Here is a 22,114-nt window from a genome sequence, read left to right on the forward strand (position 1 = left end):
TGAGGACCTCCGTATATCGAATTAAAGATATTGTTACGAATTTGCACTAGTGATTTGAATTTAACGGTCGGTAGCAACTGCCATCAGCATTCATCGTGTTTATAAACATTTCCATCAGTAGAAGCTTCTACTTATCAACAATGTTGATAGCATGCGGTTGCTAGCATTGTTTGAAAGTAGGCAACACAGGATGTTTAAGCAGCGAAAATTAACATCGAATGCTACAGAATTCGAATATAGTAGTTGTCCGCTAAGATCATTGTAGATGGTTCACGAAAGATGGCGTGTGTATAAATAGTGGCAGAGGTTGCAGTCGTCCATTAGTCTAATTTGAAACATTTGAAAACTGTTGCTGTTATAAATAAAGAGTTGAACTACTAAACTCCTTTTATTTGCAATTAAAAGTATCCGGTTTATTTAAAGAAAATAAAAGGTAAAAACGTAACAATATTTTAAAGAACTTTTGTGACGTAAACCATGATTTAGAAATTTGGATTGAAAATGGCACAATTTTGATACCAAATTAGTTTACCCTAAAATCTGTTTTAAAACAATTTTCAAGAGTTTTCGACTGCTCTAGTTTTGTATGATGAGTTTGATAAGCTAGTTTTAGAGTTTCAGCGTACGTAGTGCAGGGACAGCTTCGAAAATCCATAAAACCATTTTCGATTATAAATATTTAGCATGTGTCTATTTGTATTTTTTCAAAATGCAACAAGTAAAGCTAGTATTATTCTTTGTCATAATAAATGTCTATGCAAAGGTAGACAAAATTGTCTATTAAATTCTAAAAATTATAATTATTTTTATTAAAATTTCTTTCCTTAAATAAACAAACAAGTGTTAATTAATAATCGCTATTAATTATAAAAAAAATATATACAACAAAAAAACTGTTTGATCTAATAATATATTTATTTCACAATCCCCCTATACATAACATTTTACCAACAACCAAATAAAATTTCATAATTTTGCTAATAAATTAAAGTTAAAACAAAAAAAAACCAACAAAATGTAAACAATGATTTCATAACACCAACAACAACAACATTATTATTAATCACAATAATAACAACAATCTAACAGAGCCACAGTTACACTGTTAATTAAATTAAAAGAAAACCCCCTCACCAGAATTATCATTAAAAACTGTACACAAATTTATACAATTACTAGTTTACTTACTTACTGTTCATTAGTTAACATAATGTTATAAACAGTTTAAAAATTACACCGATCCAATTGGAAATGCACTGTTAATGATGGCTAACAGAACGTATTCCCCCACTAATAAACAACTCATAACAAAAATATTTAAAATATTTCTGTTATTATTACTGTGCAACAAATAAACAGCCAGCCGCCAGCCAGTCACTGTTATGTTATGTGAGCATATTCACATGGTGAGAGAGAGTGATAGAGAGCAAGAAATATTCTACATTCCTGTATAAATGCTTGGCATACCCATACAATAACAATAAACAAACTAATATGCAGAGCTTTGTTGTGTTTTTTTTGTTGTAGAAAAGGGGGGATATTAATATAAAGAAGAAGAATGAGTGTGAGAGAGAGAGTGGTGTGTATGTACTGAGAGTGGGGGGTTTGTAGACAAGTGTTTAAGAGCAACAACAATAATAACTAGTTAAACCTCCTTTACTTGCGCATTTACACACACCTGCGAGCTCCCTTTTGTTTGATTTTTCTTTATTTGTTTATAAATTTTTTTTTTTTAATAAAAGAGCTTAAGTGGGGAGAGCATGAGTTCGATGATGGAGAGCTAAATTATTGTTGTGTAGAGTTTTTTTGTTAATGGGTTTTTCCTATTATTCTTGCTTCTTGTTATACATACCCGAATAAAAAATAAAAAAAATATTGTGAATGGGGAGCCAGCCAGCCAAATAAGTAGTTGTTGTTGTTTTCTTTGCCTTTCTTATGTTGTTGTTGTTGTACTACAAGAGTGTGTGTGTGTATTTTGGGAGAGCATGTGTTTGATGTTGTTGTATGTGTATGGAGCCCTACCTTCTTACCTCCACTATACAACTCATTGATAGCAAACATTTAGTCTTTAACGTTCTCTTGATTCTGCGCGATCGTATTTAACGCGTTTCTGTCGCTGGTTCAAAGAAATTTTCTAAAAAAGAATTGTAGATTTTCTATACCTACCAACAACCAACCAACCAACCAACCTACAATATATCATTTTGTGGGGCTTTTAAATGGTTAACGATTTTTAGTTTTTGTCACGGTTCTGATTAGCATTATTGACCATTTCTAATTTACAGCAAAGCTGATAAAAAGATATTGTTTATTTAATACCTACAACAACAAAAAATTAAACGAAAGCAATAAAGTGTTTAAAATTTATAAAAAGAAAAATTCAAGTGGCCATATTTTGTTTAAAAAGTGAAAGAAAATTATACAAAAAAAAGTAATAAATTGATTATTGAATATTGAAAAAATAAAATTAGAAGAAGAAAAAGTATAGAAAAGATCATAGAGTTCTGATTTGTTGCCAAAGCTCTCTTGTTTACTGCTAAAGTTGCTTAGCAACTCTTTCTCTCTCTCTATATATCTGTCTTTCTATACGACTAAGTGCCTCGCCAAAAGAAAATGAAGTGTAAAATTGTGCAAAAAATCAATAGAAGGAAAATTCAAGCAAAAATATATTTATAAAACCAAGTGATCATTAACCTTTAGTTTAAAAAAAAAAAACACATCTGTTCCAAAGCAAACAAAAAAAGCTGAGTAAAACATAAAGAATATTGGATAAAATAGAGTTTAAAACAAATGAAAAAATAGATGCCATAAAAATTTTAAAGAAAACCTAAAAATATTAAGAAAAATTAAAAATTTTATAATAAAAAGTGCCAAATTTTATTAATTCTTAATAAAATAACAACTAGCTAAATATTGATATAATACAACAGCAAAGCGCGCCTATTTTTATCTAGATTTCATCATCAAAATTTTAAAAAGTCATTATTAACAGCAGCAGCTAACAGCCCTCACCCGCCCCTGGGGTTGCTCGTGCTCACTCAAAAATTCACCTAAATTAATGAATTTTTATAAATTTCTTAGAAATTATAAAGCAACATTAAAAATCTAAATAAAAAAAAACACAAAAATTCAAAATTTTTGTCTTTTAATTTAAAAAAAGATAAAAAAATTATTAATTAATTAATAATTATTTTTTTTGTACTCTTCGCCATCATTATTATCATTGTGGTTTTATAAATAATTCATTCAATTGTTTGATTATCATAATTACGCATGAAAAATATTACCAGCTCCGGCACTTGCGGCAGTGGCCTGCTGCAATTGCAAAATAATCTAGTGGTCAGTCATCAATTGGAAAATGGTGATGATACCAAACAAAAAGGTAGGATTTTTTATCAATTAATTTTGGTTACAATATTTCTTTTTCCCCCCTCTCCTTAAAAAAAGAAAATCATATTGAATAATAGAGAGCTCTCTGTCTCCATTATGATTGTTTGCTCTTGTGGTTTTTATCTTATTTTTAGGCTTTCTCTTTTTGTCTTCTTCTTAAATTTGTCTAGTTGTTCTTTTTTTTCATTCTTAATTTGCATCATTTTTTTTTTAATTTTTTCTGTTGTGTTTTTATTTTTGCATCCGTATCTTTAGTTTTATCATAATTTTCTCTCTTCTTATTAGTGTTATTATTGTTTTGTATTTTGTGTATGTCACATTTTGTTGTCGTTTTGTTTTCATCTCTCTTTTAATATTAATTTCCACCTTCCTAAACTGATCTTATTTTTGTTGTTGTTTTCTGCTTCTTCTTGTTTGTTTCATTTACCTGTTTTCTTCCACAATGGGTTTGTTTGTTGTCTGTCTGTCTGTTTGTATTCTGAGGTGTGTGTAAGTGTGTTTTTGTCGTTTAACAAGAAAAAGCGACTTGTTTTCTGTTTCATGCTGTTGTTATTGTTGTTTTTGTAGAGTTTTTATTTACTTGTTGTTTGTGTGAAGAGATGCAAAACTACACTGCCAGAAATGTTGGGGGGTTATGTTGAATTTTCTTTTACATATTTAAATTCTTATTGGATTGTAAAGAATATCATAAGATTTTGTAAACAAATCTGCTTTAAATTTAATGATTTGTGGATTTCATGTCAAGTGAAACAAATTTTGTAATCGATGTCTTCTTCGAGATGAAAAATTGTGTCTGAATTACTATTTGTTACATTGAACTGTGGCTGGAACAAATTCTACATTAAGTTTATTACACATATCAACGATACTGCTAAAGATCGAATTTTCCTTGAAGTAGGTATGTTGTACGATTCACTGTCCAAGCGATCACTAATGAGTGAACGCTTGTTAAAGAACGTATATTATATTGGGAGCTAATTCTCTAATTTCAGTAGAACAAAATCCATTGTAGTAGCAATAAAACGGTGAAACAGTGAAATCCACATAGCGATGATCCTACTTTGTATCAATAGAGTTTGATATCCTACCCTCGCCGATAAGTAACTTCGGCCTCTCCTGTATGCGACCGATAAACTCCCAAACTCATGAAAGCTGTAATCCCATTTCGGTCAAATTTAGGAGGTGTAAATTGTAATGAGATCAGATGGAGTGAACACCATTCAGAGATATTTACAAGATATTGATTAAGCATATCATTAATATTTTGCTTCATTGACCCAATCTCCGACGAATGGTCTGCAACAGAAATGATAGGCGTGAGAGTTTAACTTTGATGGTCGTTATGCTAAAAAACAAATAAATTAGGAGAAATAATGGAGCCTTGCGGTATTCCCAATTCAACCTTGAACTCGCTCGTTACGATCCAATCTCTAACAACTCGGATAGTGAGAGCTCTGAGAAAGCTTGATATAAATCGAATGAAGTTATTACCATCTCCAAACGCGATCGAACATCTTGGAAATGTGTAGAGCCACTACTTTAGTTTCGCCAAAAGGTCAACGTCAATCAAGTACCTGATGCTGGATCTATCCTAGAAACCATAAAATATTACATAAGTCAACGAAATCCACAACAACAGTTTATTCATATCAAATGTCTTAATTATAGATCACAACAACTTAGATTCTAGCCATAACAACCTGACGCACAGATCATATTTCATTTTCAAGGGAGAACTTTTGAATTTTTACAAACAGTTCAAAATTGTCATCGAAAATTGGATTGCTGATTGATTGGAAGTGAATTGCTTAATCTCAGGTTGTTCTCCTGATATTACATAGCCTTCTTCATATTGACTCGAGTGAATACTTAGGGCGAAATTTGACGTTGATAAGTAATGCGAAATACTTGTTCATATTGTACGATAAATTATGTAGACTTGACGCCTGTCAATTTAATCTTTGTGACAGTCATCAATCTCATACTACAAATCGGTTGCAAATTGAACAGACTTCATGATTCTGGTTTTGCTGGAACTACGGAACATCACAGTATAAGCACAGCGAAGTTTCACAAAATCATCCAGATACCCATCTTTCTGAGAAACTTGCCATCCTTGAGCTGGCTGATTATGGAACGCAAGTAAGTTCCACCATTCCAGGGAATTGCAGGAAATGAGGATAAATGATTTTTCAAAACTTTTCTATAGATGTAATTAATTTTCTTCTACATATAGATGCTGATTTAGGAATGTGAAACATATTGAACGAAAAAATTCATTCACTTAGCTTGGATCCTCCTAATCTCTTAGGTCCGTTATTTTACCTAGACAAATAGTCTGAAATAATAAACAACAGCATCCACATACCATTGGACTCTTGTGAGTAATAAACAATCCATTCAATTGCATGTATGATTCTTATCATCTTGTATCTTCAATCCACCGGAATCGAAGTCTAATCATCCTCGACAGGAAACTCTCTGAATTTTAAATATACTAATGCTAATTGTACAGCATGCTTTTGCCATTGAAAGTATAAAGAATAGTTTCTTTGTATGGTAGGTGCCACGCCCACAAATCCAAGCACGTCCATTCGGTCAAATTTTGAAGAATCTCAAGATATTTAGAACTAACTACTTCCAATTCTTCCAATTTTTTTGGTTAAACTTCATGCCATTATATCAAATTGATTCAACTACTTTGTATGATATTCAAAAATAACTATTTACTTTGTATGGGAGATTCCACGCCCACTTGAAATTTATTCAATCGCGGCCATTTTCAGCCAAGCTGCACAAAATGATACCGAAGTAAGTTTTGCGGCTTTCACATACTCATGTCTTTTCAATGCAATTATCAATCCAATACAGATTTTTTTCAGTTTAATTGTATATAGGGGAAGTTAATTGAATGTGCTACAAATCGTTAACAATTACAAACACTAAATTCTATATTAAAGTTTTGTCATACAATTAGTATCTAAGATCCATCGTGAAATCAATTAATCTCCGCTTTTAAGCGGCAAAATTCCTTTACCAGTTTTGAAGAACTAAATTTAATGTCATGTGGATATTCATGAGATATTTCTGATATCAATGGTGGGTCTGATAGAAGTACGTCCTAGTAATTGCAACATAAAAGATGTGGATTCCTTCTCAAATTTTGAGAAGCATCAGTAAAAGTTCTAAAATAAACTTAGCTGGAGAGATATACTACGTTTATACGTAGCCTATTCGCAAATAAAAATTATTTTCAATTAACTAACTCACTGTTTATATGTCACATTAGTTACGGAAAATTCTTGTTTTTATGAGATGCCGGATGGTAAAATTTAATTATTTGGTAGCTCTTTTATTGAATAAAATATGATACATTTTTTATTTTTTTAAATGTAAAAATTATAGAATCAAAAATTCTTGTCCGTCTTGCAATCCAATTAATTCAAAAACGCAATGAAATATTTAAAAAAACGTCTTAATAAACTAAAAACGTTAAAACATATGACAATGCTTAATATCTTATTCGCAAATAGTATCGTTAATCAGGAATTGTTTTCGTGAGTTAGCTATTCGCAAATAAAAAATTAATTCACTGTTTATGCGGCATTTTTTTCTAATTGCAATATTTTTATTTGCGAATAAGCCGTGCGTATAAACGTAGTAATAGTTTACTCACAGTAATCCACTATACATTAGTATAGTGTGGGAAGTGGCTTCCAATTTGCTTGTCAACGATCACTGGACTTTGAAATTTCGCTCGAAAATCATGGCCATTCCGACCTTCGTTCTTTTGAATGCATTTGTGAGGTTTGAATTGTATAAAAAAACTCATATTCAAAAAATCACACATACGTGTGTTCTTTTAAAATAGATTTTTTACTAATACATTCTCACCACTTAGGTTTTTGACAACTGAGTTAGGTCTTTGACAGGAGAGTTTCCGATCTATGTGTATTTATCTATGCATAGAGCGATAACTAGAAAAAATGTACTCAAAATAATCACAAGTACGAGTGTTGTTTTTGTTTGTTTTTGACAACTGAGTTAGGTCTTTGTCAGGGGTGTTTCTGAACATAACTTTATGTATATTTGAAAAATAGGTCATGAAATGTTTACTGCAGAATAGTAAAATGTGGTAATTCTGGTTAAAAACAAGAAAGATTAAACTGGCGCTGCATTCTGCATGATAGGTCAATACAAATTGATGCATTTAGTGATTTTTCTTTATATGATATCAGTCATATTTTTCTTTGTAAGTTGTTAAAATAGATTAAACAGATCTAATTTTGAACAATTAAATACCATTGCTTTACATTTAAATTCTTCATCATTTATATTTATAACTAAGTAAATAAGTTTATGAAGATAGTTACTGCATCAATCTAAAACCACAAGTTATTCAGTGAATTTCTCGAGAATTATAGACAATTTATTATTAATATTATCTACTATTTTTAACTCTTAAGAATTTATTGTAAATTCTTAGATGTCTTAAAGATACCTACATCATTTATTTATAATAAAATATATATATTTTTATAAATGAAAATTTTTCTCTTTTAATTACAGGTAAGCATTTTGTAATCAAATGGAACTAGTTTTAAGACTAAGTGGATTTGTGAGTATGACTTCTATGGCTGCTTTTTACAAGAGAAATTACATTTTCAGATTAAAAAATTAGTTGGAGAAATTTATGTCAATAATTGTTCCAATTTATTTCTCTCTGTGCAATTTACTTTATTAATTATCATATCGTTAAACAAATTAATACATTTAAACCTTTTGTAATCACCTGTCTTTAGTTCTTTGCCTTAAAATTTATCACTCTTTCTGGTTTCATCTTGCTCTTCATCTCTCTCCCTCTCTCTCTGTTACACTTGCCTTAGTTTACTCTTTAACTTTAAAGAAACTTTCTCACGGTGTATTTACTCTGATACATTTATTTATTTATGTGTATCTTTGTTAATGATGTTAAAAAGTCAAATCAATACATGTTGTTAATTAAATAAATTTATGTTTTATTTTATAATTATTGTATTATTGCTGTTGTTGTATTTTTGTTTGATAAAATGTTTCTTAAATAACAATTAATTAAGATTAATGAAATTAAATTGAACAAAAAAAAACACAGAAAATGTAAATAAATGTTTAAAGATTTCCTGAACATTTTGCAAAAAGAAATTATACATTTCAAACATGATTCTTTAGGTGTAAATGCAAAACATCGATACAGAAGCAGCAGCACCAACAATACAACCCAGTTTTCCTAATGGGTCATTTGCCAAATTGGCGACGTAAAGCACAGTGTGTTAGAATTTCAAATAAGTGAAAACAATTCTCGTTTTTTGATTTTTTCATGTGAACTCTTTATTCACTACCTCGAGATTCTCCTCTTTATGGAAAGTAACACGTGTTGTTCCTATTCCGAAGTCTGGATATGTTCGTGGTTTGCGAGATTTGAGACCAATGCCAATTCTTTAGGCTCTTCTCAAGGATCAAATTCTTCCATTTGTTGTTAGGGTAATTGTTCAATCTCAATATGCTTTTCGATTTGGCCACAATACTACTTTTTTGTTATTCAATTTGTTGGATTTTAGTCGAGTTAATCTGAAGAGGATTAGATTGATCCCATTGGCTTCTCTATATTTAACCAAGACATTCAATTCCATTATTAATTACTCTGTTCTGATTGGCAGATTTAGCGATATTTTTGGATTTTCAGGATCCGAAAGGCATCAGTTTATTAATATTGGTGTTGTATATTCCAGAGTGCTTCTCCTTGTTTGCTAATGTTCTCCAGGGATCTGTTTTGGGACCCCTTCTTTTTATATTATATGTTAATGACCTTCAATAATATCTGTCGATATTTTCTCTTTGCTGATGATGTCGTTCTTCTTTTTAGTACTGATCGCGATAATATTGATGTGCTAGTGTCTAACCACAATTACAGTCTTGCACGTTTTTTTCTCGGTGGACTTCTCTCAACTTTTTGTTGATTAATTCCTGCTAGACGATGGCTATTCTCTTTGTGGTTACTTGACATTTTTATGGTTTCAATATTTTCATTGATGGTTTTGATTATTTTCGTTGATCGACTTACACTAATACCGTCTTTTTAAAATTTCTGTAATTTCGAAGTTGCGTCGTTTTAGTTTGCGTCTCATGGCTTAGAAGTTGAATCGTTTTAGTTTGCGTCACATGTCTTCGAAGTTGCGTTGGTAATATGGAAGCAAAATTTATAAATCTCGGAACTCGTATGGGGAAATCGTGCTTCGGTTTGCGTCGCGTTTCTCAGGTCCTAATTAGCGATGCAAACCGGGGTATATATTGATTTGAGGGCCACGTTGAGCATTTATGTTCACGGGACGTACATGGAGGTACTCTTTCATGTGAAGTAAAAGCTTGCTTATGCTTTACTGATGCCGCCTGATGCCGCCTGATACATTACTTACATTACAGCTGGGTGAATCGCCTCACGAATTCCATTGAAAATATTATTTAACATTAAAAATATTTTTTAACAGATATTGCAACATGTGATCGAGCGTTGTCATGACGGAATATTAGGGTTTCATGTCTGGCCGCATATTCTGATAGTTTTTCGGCCAATGTTCGCTTCGAAAGAATCAGTTGTGTTCGGTACAGGTTCCCTGTGATGGTCTGGCCAGATTTCAATAGCTCATAATAGATAGGACCCTTTTACTCCCACCAAATGCTGATAATTACTTTAGCGCCATGGATATTTGGCTTTGGTGTCTATTCGGCTGGTTGGCCGGGCTTCGCTTATGATCTCTTATGCTTCGGGCTACTGTAATCGCAAGTAATGATTCGGTGCAGAAATCTTTGCCTTTTCAAGCATCATTTCGGACATGCAAAATCATCTTTCAAGGTCTCTCGGCTTCAATTCGTATGGTACCCAATTTCCCTGCTTTTGGATGAATCGTGCTTCTCGCAAATGTTTTGAAATTGTTGCTTGAGGAGCTCCCAATGATTTTGCAAGCTCTTGTTGAGTTTGACAAAAATCTTCATGGATTAATACCTCCATTTCTTGGTCTTCAAACTTTTTTGACTGGCCTGGGCGATCTTTGTCTTGCGTGTCAAATTCACTACTTTTGAACCGAACAAACCATCTCTCGCACGTTGATACCCATGAAACACATTCACCATAAGCTTCGGTGAGCTAGGTTAGGTTTCCAGGCAGCCACGAAATGAAGGAAAAGAATAGCAGCTCACGTGGGTTCAAGCAATGGTCCATTTGTGTTACCTGAAAATAGAAAAAAAGCAGAAAAAGAGGGACAGATAGAAGTGAAAAGGGAGAAGGAGAAGATTGAAAAAGTTAAGCAGAAGATGTCAGAGGAAAGAGAGAGGAAAGAGATTAAAAAAAAGTGGCGTGTCAATGAGTCAGCTATTAATTAGGTTACTCTAAAGAGATCTCCATGTCTGGTCTTTTTAACCAGTTACTTCTCCTTATAAAGGTATAAATGCCCTCAATCCTCATATTCGAGAGCTCAGAAAGACTATTTAGGGAACGGTGTCCCAGAAACCTTCGGCGTAGATCTCCTAATACCGGACAGTGACACAGAAGATGAAAAATAGACTCATCCTCCTCTTCGTTTTGACAACTTCTGCAGAAGTCGTGGTATTGCAAGCCAAGTCTCCTAGCGTGGTTACCAAAGGTGCAGTGTCCGGTTATGACCGCCACTACACCACTCAATTGTGAGCGTGTAAAGCCAAGAAGATATGTGAGCTAGCGGTAAAGCAAAACTTCCCGCTTATGACGCTTTGTTGGTACAAAATTCGACAGTTTTGAACCAAAAAAAACTTCGTTGTTTACACTATATGTTACACAGGTAACATATAGGTACACTCACACCCATGCACTCGATGTAGCTGCAAAATAAACACGTTTATTGTTGTTTGTGGTTCATTTACTCTTTTTCTTGTTGTTTATTTTTCTGTTTTTCTTTGAATATTGGAGCTGGATCTCCACCTCAACCAGTCGAAGTGTCAGGCTCTATTAGTGTGTGCTATATTTTTGCTGTTGTTGTTGTTGGCTGTATGTGCTCTTTTAAGTTTTAGTTGGTGGTTTTATTTTACGTTTAAATTTTTTTCTACAAATTTACTTGGCCAAGCAAAAAGACAACAACAGACGTGCTTATTTTTGTTGGCTTTTTTAAATATGAGTTTTTTGTTTTTGTAATTTTGGACTCGTTTTTTTTTGTTTTGTTTCGTTTTATGTGTTGAGTTGTCTGTTTTTTTTTATAGGTATATTTCGACTGTCTCTGTTGTTGTTATCGTTGCTTTATGTTGATTTGGCTTGATCACCTTCTTTTAAGTAACCAACAAACGACTTGAAACCCGGCAGCAGCAGCAGCAGCGGCTACAACAGCTACATGTTGGTATAATGTGAATGAAAAAAATTAAGGCGCGCTTATTATTGTATGCTGCTGTTGGGTTTTTTTAATTCCTGTCGAGATTTTCGAAAAAAAAACTCCAAACATAAATAACAGAAATAGATTTGTGTGTCTGTAAGAGTTTTGTCAAAAATTAACAAAAAAAGAAAGAAAACCTTTAAACACACGAGTCTTGTCTTGCCTTTGATTTGTTTTATTTTCTTGAGCCATGTTTGAGGTTTTTTTCGTCTTCTTCTTTGATTATTGTTATTATTATTGCTATTGTTGTTGCTGCTATTTTATAGTTTGTTACTGGTGCTGCTGCCGCTGTTAACCCGCTGTATTGCTGCTTATTGGTTAAGAGCAGAAATTCTTTCTTCAGAGACATACTATGTAACTATTCCATAATGTCTGAAGTACAATTTTTGTCAGAATTAACCCTTGAATGTACTAGGTGTTAAGTTAGGTAAGGAAAATAAAGTAACCATTTTATTCATTGGGGTTCAAATTGTCTAAAATTGTGTAGCAATTCAGTTAAGGAGTCAATACTCCTTAAACAGAACGCTACCGATCTAGATCTTTATACGGAGATTTTAGCATGAAATCACCTCCTTCCTACTTCCACGTAAGTGTTCTTTAACAATTTTCATAAAAGCGTTATGGAGTTAATACTCTTCAAACAGAACGCTACTGAACTAGTTCTTTAGATAGACATTTTAGCTTGAAATTGTCTCCTTAGAAACTACTTCCACGCAAGGGTTCATTATTAGATATTTTCTCGAAACTTGTACGAAAATATCAAATTAAGAACACTTACATGGAAGCAGTTCTAAAGGTGACAATTTTAAAGACAAAATCTCCGTATAAAGAACTAGTTCAGTAGCGTTCTATCTAAGGATTATTGACTCCGTTGAGAAAATGTTCTTATTTCATTGATTCTATTATTAAATATGTTTTAAAAGTCTCGTATTTGGTGAAGATATACTCTCCTTTATGGGCTATTGAATGAATTAATAAGTCAATTCATTTGATTTTAATCAACATGAAGTTCTGCTGGAAATATGCGAAAAATATTGATGTGACCTTATATATGGATATAAGGTCAGAATATCATTCCGCTGAGGGTGCTGTGACTTAATTGATTAGCGCTTTTTATCATTAAGCATGATATGGTATTTGCGGTCTGGGTTCGATTCCCAGCCGCTTCTATACTCCTTCGGTGGTATAACATTGAATCGGCACCGAAGTAAAATAAATAATTAATCACCCCTATCAGCAATAACATTCGAAATTTTGTTCCCATGAAATATCCATTTCCAACGAAGGGAAAATTGCTATTGTGATATTCCCATGAACTTTTCATTCACAATAGTTAATTTTGTTCGTAACAGCTGTTTATTGTTTACAAAATTCCATCTAATAATTTCACAACAAGGGGAATTTTTTTCACGTGAACAAAGTTGATGAAAGAAAAGAGGAAAAGGGAAAATATTTCATGTGAAATATTGGCTTAAATAATGCGCCTAATCACCACCAGGGGCACTGCAACCTGTACTACTAATAACAAACATAAACGAGCAATTACATAATTGTCATATAAAAGATTTTCTCCTCCTTTCACCACCTTTCCCTCTACAATATATGCCCTTTCCAAAGAAAGTAACACAATTAATTTAATTCGACGTCATTAACTTATATATTAGTAAAATCCATTACTAATCGATCAATATTGTTCCACAGAATGGAATATAGAAGTCGACATAACGGATTTCAGATGTATTTTCCTTAATATCGTTTGAAATTGGATTCCACTACAAACATATATCGAAAACATTAAGCTTGAGAAAATGTATTTTCCACGCAATTTTTTAATCAAACTTTTTACCCACACGTTATCGTTCATCTTATTATTCAAAACTTCGTTAGAGTTGGAACTAATAGAGACCAAATCTGATTTCTTTCGTTTAGAAAGCAAACGAATGCTTTTGTTAGTTTTTAATGTATATTTAATGAAGTTATTTATGTTTTCAAAATTAAGCTACATTTTTCCGAAAGACAATACAGTCTTCTAATAGTGTTTTCGAAGCCCTCCTAAATATCGAGCCTTCTAATTCATGATTCACATTATGATTGGCAGTCACCAGGTTGATAAACAAACTGAAAAACGATGCCTTGGATTGTTTGAAAAGTCGGAAAACGAGCTGATACTTATTGGTCTGTAGGTCCTTTGAAGATGTTCTGACTTAAGCATTTGGTATAAAGTCCGCTAGTTAATTATATATTTTCCTATGGTTCCAAGTTGGAATAATGGGCCGTAAAGAAATTCTTCCATCGGGATCTGTCCTGTGCCATTTCGCTAATTTCGGATTCTAGTTGCCTTCTCCAGGTGTTAGCGGGGTACCTCTTCTTTTAGCATTTAGGGTTTCAGTCAATTGCCATCTTTGATATATCATCACTAAGTCTTCTCAAAATATGGCCTACCCAGCTTCATTTCCTCTTTGCTATTTCTATGCGGATTGGTGTTTCGCCTGTTCTTTGCCAGAGGTCTCTTTTGGAAATTTTGAGAATTGTGGAATATAATGTCTCAACTCTGTTGCTGATTGTCCTATATACAAGTACCATCTGTTCCAGGAAGTTTAAATTAATATCGCCTACTTGACTCGCTCCGTTCCGAAGTTGAGTTAAATTGCATTGAACTCGGAAAGTGGGTATCCAGAAGGAGTTCAAAGATCTTCTCCGGTGATTCAGAGTACATTCTATTTGGATGTTTTAGCGAGACAGTGACCTAAATTGATCTAGAAATAAGTTCTTCTGTAGCCGAATTGCATAAGGAAGATAGTTAAATTTCTCATAGTTGCAATTGATTTCTATGATCAGTTTTATAGGTGAGCCAGTACAAGAACATTGTTTCCTATTATATTCTTTTGGATTCTTTTGGTTATTATGGATTACACTAAGCGAAAACAAATACCTGGGAAGTGATACTGTTTTTCTGGTAGATCTGTCAAACTCCCCCAAAATCTTGAGTTACGGATAAAAAACCCGAGTTTTCATACCTTTATGCACTTATAAGCCAGTAATCATGTTGAATAAAAACTGCTTATGAGATTTTTGGCGGATTTAGAAAGAAGAAACTGAGGCCTTTCGAATGGTATATATGATATTTAAATAACCTTGAGAAATCTGTGTGTATTTCCACTTCAATATTTTTAGTATCTCTGTGTTATTGTACTTAATTCATTGACCTATCATCCTTTCGGATATTACTTACAGAGTCTACTGATAAGGATTTTGTAGCCGAAAACATCAGAAAGATTGTCAATATTCTCGCAGTATCCACGCTGATCTCGTTGAACTTCTGATTTCCACTCAGTGAGTGGAGTGTTATGGGTGAGCCAATCACCGGTTGTGTTGATCATATTGATGAGACTTCTTGACTTTTATTTCATTGTTTTAATACCATTGTTCGATCAGAGCACATCCCTCTTTGGGCCCTGGACTTTAATTGAGAACTATGTATTTCCATAGGCATAAATGATTGCATTGACATACCATCCACTCGGGCGTTTCAACGTACAATGACTACGTTTTTGATCCTTAAGTAAGATCTTTTCTTGCCGAATTACATCAGGAAGATTGTCTATTTCATCGCAGTAGTTCCGCCATATTGATTTATTTGATCTCCTATATAGATGATCCAGTAACCTGTTATTTTAGAACTATTGTTCTCCGTTTTTCAAAATCCTTGTTCCAATTGGTCACATCTCTCTTTGACCTCCGGAACTTTAATTGAGAATGATTTTCAGCTCTACGTTAGCTCTAAATTTTTACTTGAGCCTAAAATTGTGATCCTGTTGAAGTTTTCGGTGTTACCTAGATAAAAATGTAATAGATCCCACATTGTATTTATGGGATTTTGAATTTCTCTTCATGCAACAAAAAACATGCAGTGTCGAAGATTATATTTGGATGGTATCAGAGAAAACTTTCATAACCAGACAATTATCTTTTAGTTCGTGTTATTGTTCGAGAATTCGTTCATATATATAACTAGGAGATTTACGACTTCTATAATATCAACGATCAATAAGTTATTATAGACCTTACATTAAGCGCGGATTCAGTCAACCATTTAGGGGGCGGAGGTTTAAATTTTTATAGCCTTTACCTTCGTGAGAAGTGTATATATAAAATTGTGGTGCCGTTTGTAATTTCCACAATATAATTTTCCGACCCTATAAAGTATATATATTCTGGATCCTTATAGATAGCGGAGTCGATTAGGCCATGTCCGTCCGTCCGTCTGTTGAAATCAATTTTCTGAAGACCGCAGATATCTTCGGGATCCAAATCTTCAATAATTATGTCAGATATGCTTTCGAGAAATTTCCTATTTAAAATCAGCAAAATCTGTCCAAAAATGGCTGCGATATGATGAAAAAACCAGGACAACATCGATTGTTGACCTATTTTTGACCTATATCTGGATCACTAAGTCATTAATATAGACAATATGGATATCTAATGATAGATATTCCAAAGACCTTTGCAACGACGTATATAAGACCATAGAAAGTTGGACCTACAATAGGTCAAAATCGGAAAAAAATATTTTTTAAGCCAAATTTTTTTTTCACAAAAACAAAAATTAAAAAACCAAAAACAATTTTTAAATTAAAAAAATAACATTTCGAAAAAAAAAGTTCCAAAAAATGAAAAAACAACTTCGAAAAAAAATTTTTTTTTTGTTTACCTAAAAATATTAAAACATTTTAAGTCCCTCTTGGTAAGCAAGCGTGTAAGTAGTAGCTTCTAAAGCTTTCAGGTTGTTAGAATACTGTGTTATAATGTAAATGAAAAAAAAGCATTTTACCTATAAATAATTTAACACGTTATTTGGTAATGACTGTTTTTATTGGCTAAATATTGAACTGATTACTTTTGTAATGTTTTATATAATAAATCATGTTTCAAAAGTTTAATTTATAAAAACCTAAAAGGGTGAGAACAATTTAATGATGGTAAAATGTGTAAATCTTTAGACTTTAAACAACTTCTACAAATATAACCTAAATATTTGAACTTAACCTCTTTCATTCATAAAAAAGGTAAAACCTTGCATCTACACCTACAGAAAAAACCATCGATAAGAAATAATTAAATGGCGGCATTTGGGAGAGAACTTACCGACAGACACTAAAAGAAAATTTCCCAAAATTATGTTAAATAAATTGACACACGCCTGTTTTCTTCAAAAAATAAAACCCAAATTGGAAGTGTAATGAGAACCACAAAAACTGAAAAAAACTAAAATCTTAAAGACAATTCAGAATCTCTTACTTTTTCATTGGTTCATGGAGTTGGTTTATTAAAAAAGTTCTTTTGTATGACTGATGATGAGAAGTTTTTTTTTTATATTTTTTTTTGTATTAAATGTTTAATATTCTTTGGAAAAAAACACAAATTCAAAATATCTACATACATTCACATTCATTCAAATAAATAATAAAGTTTTAGACTCATGAATATTAATAAACCAATTGATTGTTTGAAAGAAAAGAAGAAAAATATACATACAGCGGTTATTTTTGTTGTGATGGGGATTTTGCTGCTTCTTATTAAAATATTATTATTGTTGTTGTTATTGTTGTTGCTGGGTTTAACAGATATCTCTGTTTATAGATAAAACAACAAAAACAACATTAGCAGCAGCAACAACTACCACCATTAAGTATCTTTGACATGAGTGTATAAAATATATTTAAAAAATAAAAAAAAATATAAGTAAATATACGAGAGTACAATAAAGATACGAAAATGAAATGAATACAAATCAAGCCGATCGTTGAGAATAAAAGCAATAACAACAACTAAACTAACCGAAACGAACCAAACCAAACCTAACTTACAAACATACACCAACATCATCTACTGGGTTAGTTACAAACGAACATGTCTGTTTTGAATATGGCTTGAATACGAAACGACAACAACAACAACAACAAACATAAAACTGGCCCAACAACTTCTCGTCTTGCCTTTTAAAGCAAATGAACGACGAGTGAGTTTGAGGCTCACAAGTTTAATCCCTCCACTTCGTCACTCGCCTTCAGTTGCTACCTCTTGCAAACCCCCTTCTTTCCATTTTTAGCAGCAGATTTCGTTTAAATACTGTCAATATATTGTGTATTGGGTGGGAGCAGAAGCTGTTTAGGTAGCAAAGACTTGGAAAATTTTAGGTTGTTTAGGTATTTTTTTAAAAACTTTGTCAATTTGCCAGATTAATTGCAGAGCAGATTCTGAGAAAAATAAACGCATTGTCAAACTAGTGGATGGTTCCGTAAAATGGCTCTATTTTTACTTTATTGATGGTAGGTATCATCCAAAAAGATGGGTGTATCGAAATATTGATCACAGACTCACAAAAGGATAATTATTCTGGGTCCTCATAAGATTCTAAGACGATCTTGATATGTCCATTCGTCTGTCTGTCTGTTGAAAATACGATAGGGCCCAATCAAAAGGAGCTAATGGGCTGAAATTTTCCTAAAATTCGTACGAATTTGTTGCCAATCGAATGATTCTACCCAAATGACTGAATTTTACAGTTGTGGCTACAACATTTTAGCAGTGGTAACAAAAGTTTAGTTGCTTCAACCGAAATTCTTCTTTATCCACTGATTTTCTGTAGCTAGAACCGACAAATTTTGTTGCTATTACGAATCTGTTTTCTCTGTGTACATACTTATTATCTGATTAAAAAAATAGTTATTTTTTGTAGCGATTCATTGGTCTCGCTTACAAATGTACTTACAATCAGTTCAGAAATAAGTTACTGCCCATAAGGTACCCATAATGCAGGAGTTTTTAAAAATTTTAACTTTTATTTTGAAACATTTGTACAATATAAATTTATTCAAAGTATTGGCTATTGTTAGTTATGACCTTTTCCCATCTTTCTGGCAACATATGGATTCCGAGCCAAAAGAACAGCTCATCTTTTGAGGTCACGAACGAATCAAGCCAATAACGAGTACTCTGTTCGAAAGTGAAGCGTATCCCAGAGAAAGCGTTCTGCATTGATCGAAACAGATAGTAGTCGGACGAGTCACGGCCAAAAACAAATCAAGCCAATGTCGGATACAAATTTTTAGTTAGCTATGACATTTTCCCATCTCTCTGGCAACGTATGTATTCCGAGCCAAAAGAACTGCTCATCTTTTGAGGCCATGAACGAATCAAGCCAATATCGGATATTCTGTTCCAAAGTGAAACGTATCCCAGGGTGAGCGTTCTGCATTGATCGAAACAAATAGTAGTCGGACGGGGCAAAGTCTGGACTATAAGGCGGGTGAGGCAAAACTTCCCAACCACTTCTTTCTAAATAGTTTCTAACAGGTATTGCAACATGTGGCCGAGCGTTGTCATGATGGAATATTACGGTTTCATGTGTTTTTCGGCGAATGTTCGCTTCAAACGGTCAGACTTAAGCAGCTTATAATAGATAGGACCCTTAGCGCCATGAATATTTGGCTTTGCTGTCGATTCGGATGGTTGGCCGGGTTTCACATACAATCGCATACGCTTCGGAATATTGTAATGGTTCCCTGTGATAGTCTGGTAAGATTTCAGCAGCTTATAATAGATAGGACACTTTTGGTCCCTTGAAATACATAGCATTACCCCTTAGTGTCATGGATATTTGGCTTTGGTATCGATTCTGCTGGTTGGCCGGCAGAATCGTAAGCGTAAGACAAATCGATGCGTAAGACATCGTATTCGGACTATCGTAATGGATTCGTTAGTCATCGCAAGTAATGATTCGGTGCAAAAATAATTTTCTTTTTTAGCGTTCAAGCATCATTTCGAACATGGAAAATCGTCTTACAAGGTCTCTCGGCTTCAATTCGTATGGGTACCCAATTTCGACGAATTCTGCTGCTCGCAAACGTTTTGAAATTGCTGCCTGAGTAGCTCTCAATGATTCTGCAAGCTCTTGTTGAGTTTGACAACAATCTTCATGGAGTAATGACCTGGGCAATCTTTGTCTTCCGTGTCAAAATCTACATTCTGAACCGCACAAACAATCTCTCGCACATTGAAACCGGTAGAACACATTCACCGTAAGCTTTGGTGAGCAATCGATGTGCATCAGCGGGATTTTGTTTCTAATTAAAGAAGTAAAGCAAAACTTCCCGCTTATGACGCTTCGTTGGTACGAAATTCGACATCGAAGCAAATAAAAAAAACTTTGTTGTGATGTTCAATAACTAAGTGAGAATAAATAACAGATATGTACCCTTAAAAATAACATATAAGTTATTAAAAATAAAAACCGCATGCAAAAGATACGCCATCTATTGTAAATCCATCATTTTTAAGTCATACACCCAAAACATAGAGGAACTTCTAAAAATTCAAGCCAAAAATCAATGGATAAAGACCTATAGTCTGTTTTACAATATTGAATGAAAGATTTCGTTCGCATTCTACGCGAAAAGAAGCTGATTTTGATTTCCCTAACTTCATATTTATGTGAACGAATTAATTTTATTTTGCTTAGAATGTGAACGAAATCTTTCATTCGACATTGTGAAAGAGGTTACTAGTTCAAATCGAGGCTGTCCACAAATTGGTGTATTATCTTTATTATAGAATCTGGTCATCGATGAAGTCTGTTGGTCAAACTTAAGAATTTAAGCTTCCGATTGTTTTTGATATAACCAACCTACCAAAACGTATCTTGATATATTTATCAGACGTAGAGTTGTAGGACTCATTGAACCGAGCTCGAATGGCTAATCTGTTAGAAACCTCTCCTGGAACAGTCATATATCCAACACTAATAATAAAGCTTTTAGGATAGTGGGTTGTGCTGGGTACTGGGTATCTGATTTTGATGGCCTTGCTGGGATTGTTTGGCTAACAGGCATGCGCTTTTATAGGAAAGGAACCTTCAAGGATACGCTAGAAAAATAATGCGATTTTAGGTTGAATTGGAATTCACCCGGCAATAGCGTAACTTATCTGTGATCAGGCATGCCAAACGAGTATTCTATCCTCAGGAAAATACCAAAGTTTCTATCGCTCGGAAAGGGTACCTGGTTTTGATAGGACAGAATCCTTTCATATTACAGGAATCTTTATTTCGGGCACAACGCGAGGATACGGTAGGAAAAGAATGCGATCTTAGCTTAAATTGTAAATCACCCGACCATAACGTAACTTATCAGTGATCACTAGTGCTAAACGATTCATTATTCTATGCTCAGGAAAATACCAAAGTTTCTATCGCTCGGAAATAAAGATTTGAGATTAATCTTGGGATTATTTCCCGAATATTGTGGTCTTAGATATCACCAATTTACTTTAGGCAATGTTGAAACACATCCAAACAGATATTACGAGAAGCATGATGAGACCTCTCTCCACTATTGGGATCCTCTAGACTGAAGGAGCTCGAAAGGGCCTTAATGGATGTGGATAAGTCGCTTTGTGACTGTGCACTATTGGGACCGAAGGGGATCGAAAGGGCCTTAATGAATTTGTGGATTTAAGTGTCTCACAAAATAGAATAATTGGCTTCATAAGAAGTCTGGGCCTGTGGTGGTGAATTTTAGGACTGCACGAAATGAAATATGACCTGCAGTTGTTTCGGGTCTCTCATAAAATAGGATTGTTGGCTGCAAACGAAGCCGGGATCTGCTGCACAAATGTTTACTGTTGCACAAGAGGTCCTCCAGGTCACAGAAAATGGATTTTCTCTTAGAAACGCTTATCGAATGGCAACTCTTTCTTAAACAATCATCCTTTTTGCAAAAATGGTTAGAATTCAGCATTTCCTTTAACGATAACTTATCGTTCTTTACACACACAACCCTTTTAATTTTATACTCTACTAAAAAAAAAATAAGAAAACCATGATAGATAGATCATTGGAGCTTGGAAAACAAAAGCAGAAAAAAAACAGCAAAACAAAATAGGGAGTGTAGCTACAATGTTGTCGAAATGTATTGTACAGACGACGCCTACACACAGAAACTCAAAACACACAGGGACAGTCGTACAAAATTGCTAAATGTTAAAAGTCTGATCACAATAATTTTATTACAACAATCTTTAAGCAAAAAATAAATAAAATAAAACAAAAAAAAAACACACTCAATGCAAAGAATATCAATTGAAAATTTCTTATATAAAACAGCAGAAAAAAACAAAACTTAAAATAGATAAAATAAAACAGTTTTATAAATAAATAAAAAAGTAGAAGAAAAAAAATAGCAAAAAATAATGGTAAAAATAGGGCCTTTTTGAAGTGTAAATTTGTGTGT

At 33.2% G+C, this 22,114-nt stretch overlaps 1 protein-coding gene across 3 annotated transcripts in view; it reads left to right on the plus strand.

Moving 5' to 3' along the window:
• scalloped (TEA domain transcription factor 1 homolog scalloped) overlaps positions 1 to 22,114 on the plus strand; it is a 349,252-nt gene that overhangs the window by 191,805 nt on the left and 135,333 nt on the right. For 2 of the 3 annotated variants that reach the window (XM_065507575.1, XM_065507576.1), the window contains exon 1: positions 3,201 to 3,382. The exons of the other annotated variant lie outside the window; for it this stretch is intronic. In XM_065507575.1, coding sequence (XP_065363647.1) covers positions 3,274 to 3,382 — 109 coding nt within the window. In that variant the 5' untranslated portion in view covers positions 3,201 to 3,273. Of the gene's footprint in view, positions 1 to 3,200; positions 3,383 to 22,114 lie in introns of those variants that run through there. 3 annotated transcript variants of the gene reach the window in all.

Source organism: Calliphora vicina, chromosome 4, assembly GCF_958450345.1.
Source record: "Calliphora vicina chromosome 4, idCalVici1.1, whole genome shotgun sequence".
Lineage (NCBI taxonomy): Eukaryota > Metazoa > Arthropoda > Insecta > Diptera > Calliphoridae > Calliphora > Calliphora vicina.